Source organism: Saccharomyces cerevisiae, chromosome IV (genome assembly GCF_000146045.2).
Source record: "Saccharomyces cerevisiae S288C chromosome IV, complete sequence".
Lineage (NCBI taxonomy): Eukaryota > Fungi > Ascomycota > Saccharomycetes > Saccharomycetales > Saccharomycetaceae > Saccharomyces > Saccharomyces cerevisiae.
In genome coordinates this window covers 937,621-950,291 of record NC_001136.10, presented here as the reverse complement: position 1 = coordinate 950,291, position 12,671 = coordinate 937,621, and the positions used below count along the sequence as shown (strand labels likewise).

Genomic DNA, 12,671 nt, shown 5'->3' with positions numbered 1-12,671 from the left:
AGGACGGATGGCAAGACCAATCGATGTTAGTCAGCTGATTGCTGGTATAAACAAGAAAAAAGGACTAGATGAAAATACATCAGGTAAAATCAGCAAGCCTAGGTTTTTGAATAAACAAGAAAGATCTAAGCAAGAACGTTTGAAGGAGAACGAAGAGAGTTTGACGCCTACGCAAAGTGATAGCGCTAAGGTGGAGATTAAAAAGGTAAACTCTAGAGATGACAGTTTTTTCAATGAAACAAATGATAAGAAGAGAAATCCATCAAAGCAAAATGGCTCTAAATTTCACTTTTCTTGGAATGAAAGCGAAGATACTCTGAGCGGATATGATCCTATCGTTTCAACTAGAGCTATAGATTTGCTATGGAAGGGAAAGACTCCTAAAAATGCTGCAGAATCTTCATATATGGGGAAGCATTGGACTGAGAAGTCCTTGCACGAAATGAATGAGAGAGATTGGAGGATACTAAAAGAAGACTACGCTATTGTTACAAAAGGTGGGACAGTAGAAAATCCATTGAGAAATTGGGAAGAGCTCAATATAATACCAAGGGACTTGTTACGTGTTATTATACAGGAGCTGCGATTTCCTTCACCAACTCCTATTCAAAGGATTACTATTCCAAACGTTTGCAATATGAAACAATATAGAGATTTTCTTGGTGTTGCCTCTACAGGTTCGGGTAAGACTTTGGCCTTTGTAATACCGATACTAATCAAGATGAGTAGGTCACCTCCAAGGCCACCATCTTTGAAGATTATTGATGGCCCCAAAGCGTTAATTTTAGCTCCAACAAGGGAATTAGTGCAGCAAATTCAAAAAGAAACACAAAAAGTTACAAAAATATGGTCCAAAGAGAGCAACTATGACTGCAAAGTAATTTCTATTGTTGGTGGACACTCCTTGGAGGAAATTTCATTTTCTCTATCGGAGGGTTGTGACATCCTGGTGGCCACTCCAGGACGTTTAATTGACTCTTTAGAAAATCACTTACTTGTGATGAAACAGGTGGAGACATTAGTACTAGATGAAGCTGACAAAATGATTGATTTAGGTTTTGAGGACCAAGTAACAAACATTTTAACTAAAGTCGATATAAATGCTGACTCTGCTGTGAATAGACAAACCCTGATGTTTACCGCTACAATGACACCCGTTATAGAAAAAATTGCAGCAGGATACATGCAAAAGCCTGTTTATGCAACCATTGGGGTTGAGACGGGTTCTGAACCTTTGATTCAACAGGTTGTGGAATATGCAGATAATGACGAAGACAAATTCAAAAAGTTGAAGCCAATTGTCGCTAAATATGATCCACCAATAATAATTTTTATCAATTACAAACAAACTGCTGATTGGTTAGCAGAAAAGTTTCAAAAGGAAACCAACATGAAGGTGACGATTTTACATGGTTCTAAATCGCAAGAGCAAAGGGAACATTCTTTGCAATTATTTCGCACCAACAAAGTCCAAATCATGATCGCAACAAACGTTGCCGCAAGAGGATTGGATATCCCTAATGTTTCCTTGGTAGTCAATTTCCAGATTTCCAAAAAAATGGATGACTACATCCATAGAATTGGTAGAACAGGTCGTGCAGCAAATGAGGGCACTGCTGTCTCCTTTGTTAGTGCCGCTGAAGATGAATCATTGATACGTGAACTTTACAAATACGTCAGGAAACATGATCCCTTGAATAGCAATATCTTTTCCGAAGCCGTAAAGAACAAATATAACGTCGGCAAACAGCTCAGTAATGAGATTATATATTAAAGTTATATTATTTTCTTTCTTTTTTTTGATGGACCCAAGATCTCAACTTTCAAGTTATTGTCTATATTTTGCTAAAAAGCCAAGACGCAAATTTACAAACTTCATTGTCATTGAAAGTCGGGCTAACTACTTGTAGGCCTATTGGAAACCCATCTATCTCACCAGATTGTATTAAATCATTCCAATATGTTTTGATCATTTTATCTTCTGGATTGAGCGCAGAAGTGGTATCCATTAGCCCATCAATTTGGCAATCGACACTACCTACAGGTATAGATAATGATGGGAAATTTAAAACGTTGAATAGTAAAATGTATCGTAAAGTTGTCTTTAGCATGTCACCAGGCCTAAATGGCATCAGCGTTGTAGGAGATATGATAACATCAGGCCTTTCTGATTCCGGGAAAGAAAGGTAATAATCTCTCATTAATTGTTGTGCATTATAAACTCTTTTGGTCAAATCCCACCATTCATTAACAGTATATGGGGGCCTTCCGTTTTCCAAAACCATTGGTTTTAAAATATCTAGGAGTGGTTCTCCGGAAATTTCGAATTCGTTTTTTATCTCGTTACCTGAGTCAGCAACATCTGCTTCATTTGCGAGATCAAACAATTCCCTGCTCAGTTCACTGGAAGGCTCCCATTTAACTGCCTTCATTCCTTTAGTTTTATTAACTAGGTCTTCGCACGTCTTTAAAGCCCTGATGTCACTGGGCGGAGGATCAATAACGCCGTCACCATACCATATTCCAACAACATAATTATCGTGTAATTTACTTGTAGAGGAATCAAAATGGTATGGAATACACTTGACGTCTTGTACCCATGGTTGACAGATGTTGATAACGCAACTCATGAAGTATCTCAAATCCGAAAGATCTCTTGCCAACGGCCCAATTACACTGGGAATTGTTTCCCTTCCCTCAAATGAATTATCCACCCTCAAGTAAGGGACGCGTCCAAAAGTTGGTTTCAAACCAAATAATCCTTGGTAACTACTAGGAATTCTGATGCTTCCGCCTATATCAGTTCCTAGTCCCAGCAAGGAACCATGAGCACCAATTAACGAACCCTCTCCACCAGAAGATCCACCACTGGAGAAGCTTAAATTAATACTATTATATGTGTACCCAAAGGTGTTAGATTGTGTATCTGTAGCCATCATCGATGAAGGTACGGTGGTTTTTACAAATATAATAGCTCCTAAATCTCTCAGAAAACTGACAATCAATGATTCTTCATTCTTGGTTTTTGGTTTGAAAGTTCGACATAAATAACCCAGTGAGGTGTCTACACCCTCAACGTTACATTGGTCTTTGAGAGATATCGGTATACCGTACAAGGGTGGCAATATGGCTGGTCTATTGCTGTCGTAATAGTCAGCCAATCTCAATGCCTCTGAAAACATGATTTCGGATAGACAATTCACTACTTGATGAATTAAAGCAGCCCTATGACAAAATGCAGCTGTTATTTCATGGCAGCTTAACTCTTTTGCTTCCAGTGCCTGTCTCAAGGCCATAATCGTGGAGTGGGTGATCTGATTTTCTGAAGATGAGCATAAATCATCGATATTCTTGATTAAATTTTTTTTATCGTTCTTCAACCTCGTTATAGTTGTGCTGTTTAATTTCCATTCGTCTTTTATCTTACTGTTCAGTTGATCTTTTTTTAATTGAACTTTTTCCTTCCACGTTGAGTGCACAGTCATTGTATAACTTTGGTACCGTGTTGTCTGTCGTTAATAACAGGTCAGAGCGGCTGTCCCTTCCACTCCCCATTGAAAAAAAAGTATTTACTCGACTATATATATGTAATACGCTTTTGAATACTAAAATAATGTTATCAGTAATCTTATCTATTATTATCATATTATCATATTATTAGCTATTATTATATCATGAGCAATTCGCGCGCGCGGCATTTGAGATAGCAAACTTAATCCGTCACACAGATAATACTACAAATTATGACACATAATACTCCCGGTACTCAATAATATCTCATTGTTCGGTCACGAATGTGTCATTGACTATCCAATAGAGAATCAAATACAACGACTACTGGGAACTTATCTCCAGAAAGCCGGCTAAAAGTAGGTGCTTGACATAAAAAAATCTCCCGGGGGCGAGTCGAACGCCCGATCTCAAGATTTCGTAGTGATAAATTACAGTCTTGCGCCTTAAACCAACTTGGCTACCGAGAGTCGATTTCTTGCGAGGTGTTGTATCTCAAAATGAGATACGTCAGTATGACAATACGTCATCCTAAACGTTCATAAAACACATATGAAACAACCTTATAACAAAACGAACAACATGAGACAAAACCCGTCCTTCCCTAGCTGAACTACCCAAAAGTATAAATGCCTGAACAATTAGTTTAGATCCGAGATTCCGCGCTTCCACCACTTAGTATGATTCATATTTTATATAATATATAAGATAAGTAACATTCCGTGAATTAATCTGATAAACTGTTTTGACAACTGGTTACTTCCCTAAGACTGTTTATATTAGGATTGTCAAAACACTCCGGTATTACTCGAGCCCGTAATACAACACGAGGGCTTGAAATATGTTTCTTATAATTAATATCAAACTTGTTTGGAGGTTCCTATGACAGCGCCTCATAACTCGTGTCATCTTTGTACTTGTTAGAGATTGTTGGGACAGATGAACATTAACTTTTCATAAGATATTACAATAGCAATATAAATACTTAAATGGTATACTATAGTTCTAATGGAATTCTAGCATCATCTATTTAGTAGTATTTATATTATTAGTATATTATCGCATACGGTATAAGAAGATGTAGTTTACTTGCTTCAAACCAGTGACCTGAGAAAGGGGTGAATAATTTGATGATTGTTGGGATTCAATCCTTGGTAAAGGTATAATATTATGAATGAATAATGTACTAGAAGCTCTCCCCGAGATATAAGAACCCGCAAAAGAGGATCGGTATTCTTACGTAATAATATTATAATCTCATCTTCCATTTTTTATGTGACATTATCCTATTACATCATGAGTTGTTGCATTTCCTCTTCCATTTGATGACTGTCTTTCAATCTTTATGTCATCTTCTTACACCGCATTTGATAATATACTACTAACACGAATGCTAATAAACAGATGATATTTTGGATTTTTACTCCAACATGATCTTTAATTACTTCTTCATATTTCTTATTCTCATGATTGCTACTGGTTTGTTGTAACCTTTTTTTTATTTGAGCTAGAATTTTCAGCGCGCATCGCAGTGTAGAAAACATTAAAGTTATATTATATACTATAGTAGAAGTTTGACGTTGAGAAACAGTTTCCCTTCGACTAATATAAGCAAAAAATATTAGTATCATGCGCCCAAGAAGGAGAGGATTAGCGTATCATCATACCAAGCCGAAGGGACAACTTTCACAAGGACATTATCCTACGACATCCAATGATGGCCAAAGAAGGAAGGTCGGTAATTCTGAAGCATTCCAATCTTTTGATATATGGAAAAACCTAGATAGGATAAGGTCGACTAAGAAGAATGCAGGGCAATTCATAAAAGGTAGTCTGCTCATACTCCCCATGAGAACGGAAGATAAACAACAGTTCGACGAGTGCATGGATGAATTGCATAAGTATATATCGAAGGATATATTACGATGTTATCCACAGAAAGAGCAGAAAGATGAAGGCATGCTTTTCTACATAGTTTTGAAGGACTTCAATATATTGGACTCTTGCTTCGTATTATCAGTTCTGCTTGCTTTCCAGAAGCGATTATGGATGGCACCATCCGAAAAATCATACTTTAGAGTTCCTAAGAATATTAACTTGACAGGTTCGTTTTATTTGCCCAAGAATATAGAAACTGGTAGAGGCCATATAATAACAAGCTATAGAAGAGAGCAGCCCTCATCCAGTATTGTAGAAGTTGGTTTCAATGTTGTTCCAGATTTTCAACAGTTTCAAGTTAAGGCTTGTCATGTAAGTAAGTTCATGAATGAGCTTTCTAATTTTTTTTCACAAGTAGAATTTGGCAAGTGTGAAGCTAACGTGATAAACTACTTTAAGCGTGAATATAACCGCACTTATTCACAGATATCACTTGCCCTCTACGAACTTCCATTAATTGGCGATGGCTTGTTTGATATAAAGTCGTACATTAGTAAAACCAGGCCAATTATAGAAACATCAAAAGCTCAAATGATTAAACATATTTCTGAAATGAAGGCATATAACGAAATAAGTGGCCTTCAAGGAGATCAATTTCCACGACAACAAAGACCTTTATCGAATTCGCCCTCTTCAAATTCAATTTCCTCTTCTCAAACTATTGAAGCAGGTGCAACTTCATATCAAACACAACCACAGAGACACGCTGTTAATAAGCCATCAAATGTATTGAATTCTTCCAATCGTCATTCCGGGCCAAAAACTTTTGAGGACGGAAGGTATAGTGAAGGTAATAAACCGGGTTTTATGACGCAGGATGAAATCAAACAACATTGCATTGGTACCATAAAAGCTTCTATGGATGCAGTGAAAAAGAAGTCTTCGTATCAGATTCTAAAGACATACGTTAGGTGTCCAAGACAAAATTATATTGATATTGTTTATCAAAATCTAAATGATCTACGATCAAAGACAAATTGTAATATCGTCGTATTGAATCTGAATAATCTTCACGAGTCACAAATGTGGCTTGAATCTTTAAATACAACAAATTACACTATTTTTGCTCAGGCGCCTCACCCAAGTACCATCCGCGTTATTAGTATTGGTGGAGTCGGTGAATATATAGTCAAAGCATTAGAGCTGATATTGAATATATTAGAACATTGAGTCGCATATAACAGTGGAGGTGTATAGATATATTTAAAAAACCTTTTGGTTATTTTTTCTCTTTCATGGCATTTGCTCCGTATGCAAAGCGATAGTTTAATTTAATGTTTTCTTTCAAATGTCATCGCGGATTCAAAGAGCGCACTATTATTATTTGGCAAAAGTTTAAGAGGGAAAATGTTGAAATAGCATGTTCTGCAAAGCGAATTACAGGTTTTGAAGGAGTCTACAGGTAAAGTCTAATAATACAGTGATGTTTGATGGCTTTAGCAACAATAAAGGTAAACGAAGGTCTTTTTTTCGGTTTGGTTCTGAAAGTAAAAACAATGACTCTGAAAAATCCGTTAGAAAGCCATCGGTGCCCTCTACAATAAAGAAATCAACAAATATCGCACGAACTTCGACGGCTGAAACTTCTGCCCCTGATATACCGCCAAGAAGTCCAAATAGGAATGCTCATAGCAGGAGCCATTCTATCCAGGCACCATTACAAAAGGAAACATTAAAGAATACTAATCCATTTTTGAATGCTGAGGATACCTTAGGAGATTCTCTTGAATTAACACAGTCCAAGGAAGCGTCAGGAAACGATCACAAAGGAATTGAATATTTACAAGAAAACAACATCATTGGGCAGAGAACCAACCCCTTCACAACAAGCGCAAATTCAAATGCACATTTCTCCAAGATAAAACGTTCGAGGCCTCCACCACCGCCTATGGACATGAAGTCAATAACAACGTCAATAAGCAACAATACTACTAAGGAAGAAATAGAGAGTAATAATGATTCTGAGCGGGATAGTATTGCAATCTCATCCACCCACAATCAACATAGGCGGCAGCGTTCAGAAGCAGAAAAGTTGGTAGATGATATTGAAAATTACATTAATGAACACAAGGTAAGTTCCGGTAGCTCACTATCCCTAGACACGTCTGAAAACTCAGATACTAAAGCATCGCAAGATAAGTTGCCAGTAGATGTCATGGAAGCTCCCATTTTGAGAAATGTCAGCGCGGAGAGTTCCTTAAGCTACGTAAAACCACTTATTGTGGATAATGAAGAAGTAAATAAAGCAAGTAACGGAAATTTAGTACAATCAGATCATCTAAAAGAATTTTCTTCGAATCTGGATGATGGGGATGATAAATTTTCCTTTAGTACATCGGCTAGTGGTAAATCCACCAAAAGCCTTCAGCAAGTTTCTAAAGACGAATCTAGTGGTTTTAAAGCTGCACATTTTGATTTTGCATATAAATCAAATGAGCACCTTGGGAGTGATGGAAGTATTGCAAGCGCCAGAAAGCCTCTGCGGATAACTAATGAGATTGATAGCGGTTCTTCCAACGAGGATGATGATGATGGTCTTCAGGAAAAAGGTTTTGTGGATAGTGAAAGTAAAGCATTTATAAATTACGCAAGTGATCAAGGCTCATCTATAAAAAATGACGTCTCAACACAAGAGCCTGAGTTACCAAGTCATCGTAGAATATTTAGGGTGGTTAATGAAGATCGCCCTAGTTTCTATTTAAATAGTGTAAACGATACGGGCAGTCTAACCGACAAGCATTCTTTTGACACTGCATCATCTGGTGAGTATGATGCCAAGTCAAACTTCTCTAGCCAGTCAGGACTTTCTATATCAAAAGGCTCTAAATCAACTGTTTTGGCTGCTCTTGACTCAAACGGAAACACAAAATCATCAAATAAAACATCCGAGTTAAACAGTTTAAACTCCATTTCAGAAAGTTTAGTGCCGGCTGCTCACTCGTTCAATGAACACACAGTTACTATCCCTGCAACGGTGGATTTACCAAATCCGGTACATGATGCCCCAAGCGAAAGATCTGTCAAATGTTCACCGTTAACATCTGTCGTATCGAACAAATCGGAAAAGTCCGTGCCTTTGGTTTCTAGTTACGTAGAAGAACTGCGACTAAAGTATTACAAGACTTCTAACTTTTTACAAGCGCCTCCTAACTTGCCGGTTGCTCTAAAACAAAAAAATAATTTGATTCAACCCAAGAATATTAAGGTCAAGTTGAGGACAAGTTCTAAGCAAATTGGTATCAAGCATGGTAAAGTTAAACAGAAATTACTGGCGTTGGAGACAAGAAATGAAGAATCAGATGGAACCGCTACAGGGCTGAAAAATAAAATCAATGTTGACCACACAAAGGAATTCCATAAATTGTTAGGGAAGGAAAATGAAACTGGCTCTATTTCAAAAAAAGAAGGCACTGACGCAGAACAAGCCGAAGACTACCTCAAGGACATACCCGGTGATGAAGCATATAACAGTGATGATATAATGGCGCCTTTACGAGAAAAAAGAGGGCAAAACGGTTCTGTTGATTCCGTGTCAAGATCTAACACGGTAGTCAGCTACTACACAAGGTCTCAGAACAGAATGAGAAGTGGAACACTGGATAATGATTACGTGAACAGACAAAAGCTTCCTACACATATCTCTCTTCAAGATTATCGTGATGCTAATGCTAGAAGTAATATATCGCGTCAGGACTCTGTCTCCACAACGAACTCTGATGTGGTAGACCTCAGCTATTCTCTGGGGCATGGCTTGCGTGTGGCAAACCCTGATTCAGACCCAGAATGATATCCTTCTCTGTAGTTTTGTAGATGTCATATATGTACGTTTATGGAACAGCATTTTAGAAAAGTATTACCCAGCTTATCACTTCGTTTTTTTTTTCTTTCCGTGTACTCGCTACACGTAGAAAGAAATCAGAAAACAACAGCTCGACAAGTGAAATTTGACGTTCATTAAGACTCAGTTAAGATTGCCTTGAGAATAAACAAAAGTAATCACAGTTAACTATTGAACAAGAGTGCACCTATGACTTCACTTTCTTCACAGCCAGCGTACACGTTGGTTTTCGATCCTTCTCCGAGTATGGAGACTTACTCGAGTACCGATTTTCAGAAAGCTCTTGAAAAGGGATCTGATGAACAAAAAATTGACACGATGAAATCAATTTTAGTTACAATGCTGGAAGGAAATCCAATGCCTGAATTGTTGATGCACATAATAAGATTTGTCATGCCTTCTAAAAATAAGGAATTAAAAAAGCTTTTGTACTTCTACTGGGAAATTGTTCCCAAACTAGCTGAAGATGGAAAATTGAGACATGAAATGATTCTTGTCTGTAATGCCATTCAACACGATTTGCAACATCCTAATGAATATATTAGAGGTAACACATTAAGGTTTTTAACGAAATTGAGAGAGGCCGAACTCTTAGAACAGATGGTTCCCTCTGTCTTAGCGTGCTTGGAATACCGTCATGCATATGTTCGTAAGTATGCAATCCTAGCAGTTTTCTCCATTTTCAAGGTCAGCGAACATTTACTTCCCGATGCTAAAGAAATCATCAATTCGTTCATAGTAGCTGAAACTGATCCAATATGTAAAAGAAATGCATTTATTGGGTTAGCTGAATTAGATCGTGAAAATGCCTTACACTATTTAGAGAACAATATTGCTGATATAGAAAACCTAGACCCTTTATTACAAGCTGTCTTTGTTCAATTTATCAGACAAGATGCAAACAGGACCCCTGCTTTGAAAGCCCAATATATCGAATTATTGATGGAACTGCTTTCGACCACGACTTCCGATGAAGTCATCTTCGAGACCGCATTAGCCCTAACTGTGTTGTCTGCCAATCCAAATGTCTTGGTTCCTGCGGTTAACAAATTGATTGACTTGGCCGTCAAGGTTTCTGATAATAACATTAAGTTAATTGTTCTAGACCGTATTCAAGACATCAATGCTAATAACGTAGGTGCTTTGGAAGAGTTAACCCTGGATATTTTGAGAGTCTTGAATGCAGAAGATTTAGACGTTCGTTCAAAGGCGCTTGATATTTCAATGGACTTGGCCACATCCAGAAATGCTGAAGATGTTGTTCAGCTTTTGAAGAAAGAGCTGCAAACAACCGTAAATAACCCAGATCAAGACAAGGCAATGCAGTACAGACAATTGTTAATAAAAACTATTCGTACCGTGGCTGTAAACTTTGTAGAAATGGCAGCAAGTGTTGTTTCGCTATTATTAGATTTCATCGGTGATTTAAACTCGGTTGCCGCCAGTGGTATCATTGCCTTTATCAAAGAAGTGATCGAAAAATACCCACAACTTAGAGCCAATATCCTTGAAAACATGGTTCAAACGCTAGACAAAGTGAGATCTGCTAAAGCTTACCGCGGTGCATTATGGATTATGGGTGAGTATGCTGAAGGAGAAAGTGAGATACAACATTGTTGGAAGCACATTCGTAACAGCGTAGGTGAAGTTCCTATCCTTCAATCAGAAATCAAAAAGTTAACACAAAACCAAGAACACACCGAAGAAAATGAGGTTGACGCTACCGCCAAGCCAACTGGTCCAGTTATTCTACCAGACGGTACGTATGCCACTGAAAGCGCTTTCGATGTGAAGACTTCTCAAAAGTCAGTTACCGATGAAGAACGTGATTCTAGACCTCCAATTCGCCGGTTTGTTTTAAGTGGTGATTTCTACACAGCTGCCATTCTGGCCAACACCATCATTAAACTTGTTTTAAAATTCGAAAACGTTTCCAAGAACAAAACTGTCATCAATGCTCTAAAGGCGGAAGCTTTACTAATTTTAGTTAGTATTGTAAGAGTGGGTCAAAGCTCTTTGGTGGAGAAAAAAATTGATGAAGATTCTTTAGAGAGAGTTATGACATCTATTTCTATTTTATTGGATGAAGTTAATCCTGAGGAAAAGAAGGAAGAAGTTAAACTTCTGGAGGTTGCATTCCTGGACACCACCAAATCCTCATTCAAGAGACAAATTGAAATTGCAAAGAAGAACAAGCATAAGAGAGCATTAAAAGACAGTTGCAAAAACATCGAACCAATTGATACGCCGATTTCTTTCAGGCAATTTGCTGGTGTGGATTCTACTAATGTGCAAAAAGATAGTATTGAAGAAGATTTACAACTGGCAATGAAAGGAGATGCAATCCACGCTACTAGCAGCTCTAGTATTTCGAAGCTGAAGAAGATAGTACCTTTATGTGGCTTTTCTGATCCAGTTTACGCCGAGGCTTGTATTACAAACAATCAATTTGACGTCGTATTAGATGTTCTTCTTGTTAATCAAACGAAAGAAACATTGAAAAACCTACATGTGCAATTTGCAACTCTTGGTGATTTGAAGATTATTGACACACCACAGAAGACCAACGTGATTCCTCATGGCTTCCACAAATTCACTGTTACTGTCAAAGTTTCCTCTGCTGACACAGGTGTCATTTTCGGTAATATTATTTATGATGGTGCGCATGGTGAAGATGCTCGTTATGTTATTTTAAACGACGTTCATGTTGACATTATGGATTATATCAAACCAGCCACTGCTGACGATGAACATTTCCGTACCATGTGGAATGCATTTGAGTGGGAGAACAAAATATCGGTCAAATCACAACTACCAACATTGCATGCTTATTTGAGAGAACTGGTCAAGGGAACTAATATGGGTATTCTAACACCATCAGAGTCGTTGGGAGAAGATGATTGTAGGTTCTTAAGTTGTAATCTGTATGCGAAGTCGTCCTTTGGTGAAGATGCCCTAGCCAACTTGTGTATCGAAAAGGATTCCAAAACCAATGATGTCATAGGTTATGTTCGTATCCGATCAAAGGGACAAGGTTTGGCTCTGTCCCTAGGTGACAGAGTGGCATTGATTGCTAAGAAGACCAATAAACTTGCTCTCACTCATGTTTGAACCACCCTGAGCTGATGCAATGTAAGTTATAATGTCAAAGGAGATAAGAATAAAACTTAAAAAATTCGAAAAGAAATAAAAAAATAAGGAAAATCTTTAAATAGATTTTAATTGCGTAGGAATCTTTGTTCTCATTTTTAAACAAGTATTCACTTTTATGTACATTTTCTTTCCTAAAAATCTTTATACAGAGTTGAGTTGTGAGTTGTGTAAGAGACGTCCAATTTTATAACAATTTGTAGACATCTCAGTGCCCCAAAGAGAACTATATGAT

The 12,671-nt window shown here is 37.6% G+C and overlaps 5 protein-coding genes and 1 non-coding gene across 6 annotated transcripts, besides 2 other annotated features; 4 read left to right on the top strand and 2 right to left on the bottom strand.

Moving 5' to 3' along the window:
* Positions 1-7: 7 nt before the first annotated feature.
* PRP28 (mRNA splicing protein PRP28) lies at positions 8-1,774 on the top strand (the record flags this gene model as incomplete). Its single annotated transcript, NM_001180551.3, has 1 exon — positions 8-1,774. One exon carries the CDS (start codon positions 8-10, stop codon positions 1,772-1,774), a length of 1,767 nt encoding a protein of 588 aa, NP_010529.3.
* Positions 1,775-1,835: 61 nt separating this feature from the next.
* Positions 1,836-3,485, bottom strand: AMD2 (putative amidase; the record flags this gene model as incomplete). The annotated part of the gene is made up of 1 exon (NM_001180550.3): positions 1,836-3,485. The coding sequence occupies one exon, from the start codon at positions 3,483-3,485 to the stop codon at positions 1,836-1,838; it is 1,650 nt and encodes a 549-aa protein (NP_010528.3).
* A 406-nt stretch (positions 3,486-3,891) lies between these two features.
* On the bottom strand, positions 3,892-3,980 carry SUP2. Its single transcript is given in 2 exon segments — positions 3,892-3,927; positions 3,942-3,980. It is a non-coding gene; the product is annotated as a tRNA-Tyr (tRNA).
* A 16-nt stretch (positions 3,981-3,996) lies between these two features.
* Positions 3,997-4,337: a long terminal repeat (Ty3 LTR).
* Positions 4,338-4,618: 281 nt separating this feature from the next.
* Positions 4,619-4,941: a long terminal repeat (Ty1 LTR).
* A 198-nt stretch (positions 4,942-5,139) lies between these two features.
* SNU56 (Snu56p) lies at positions 5,140-6,618 on the top strand (the record flags this gene model as incomplete). The annotated part of the gene is made up of 1 exon (NM_001180548.1): positions 5,140-6,618. The coding sequence occupies one exon, from the start codon at positions 5,140-5,142 to the stop codon at positions 6,616-6,618; it is 1,479 nt and encodes a 492-aa protein (NP_010526.1).
* Positions 6,619-6,871: 253 nt separating this feature from the next.
* On the top strand, positions 6,872-9,235 carry YDR239C (uncharacterized protein; the record flags this gene model as incomplete). Its single annotated transcript, NM_001180547.1, has 1 exon — positions 6,872-9,235. One exon carries the CDS (start codon positions 6,872-6,874, stop codon positions 9,233-9,235), a length of 2,364 nt encoding a protein of 787 aa, NP_010525.1.
* A 240-nt stretch (positions 9,236-9,475) lies between these two features.
* SEC26 (coatomer subunit beta) lies at positions 9,476-12,397 on the top strand (the record flags this gene model as incomplete). The annotated part of the gene is made up of 1 exon (NM_001180546.3): positions 9,476-12,397. One exon carries the CDS (start codon positions 9,476-9,478, stop codon positions 12,395-12,397), a length of 2,922 nt encoding a protein of 973 aa, NP_010524.3.
* Between the last annotated feature and the right edge of the window lie 274 nt (positions 12,398-12,671).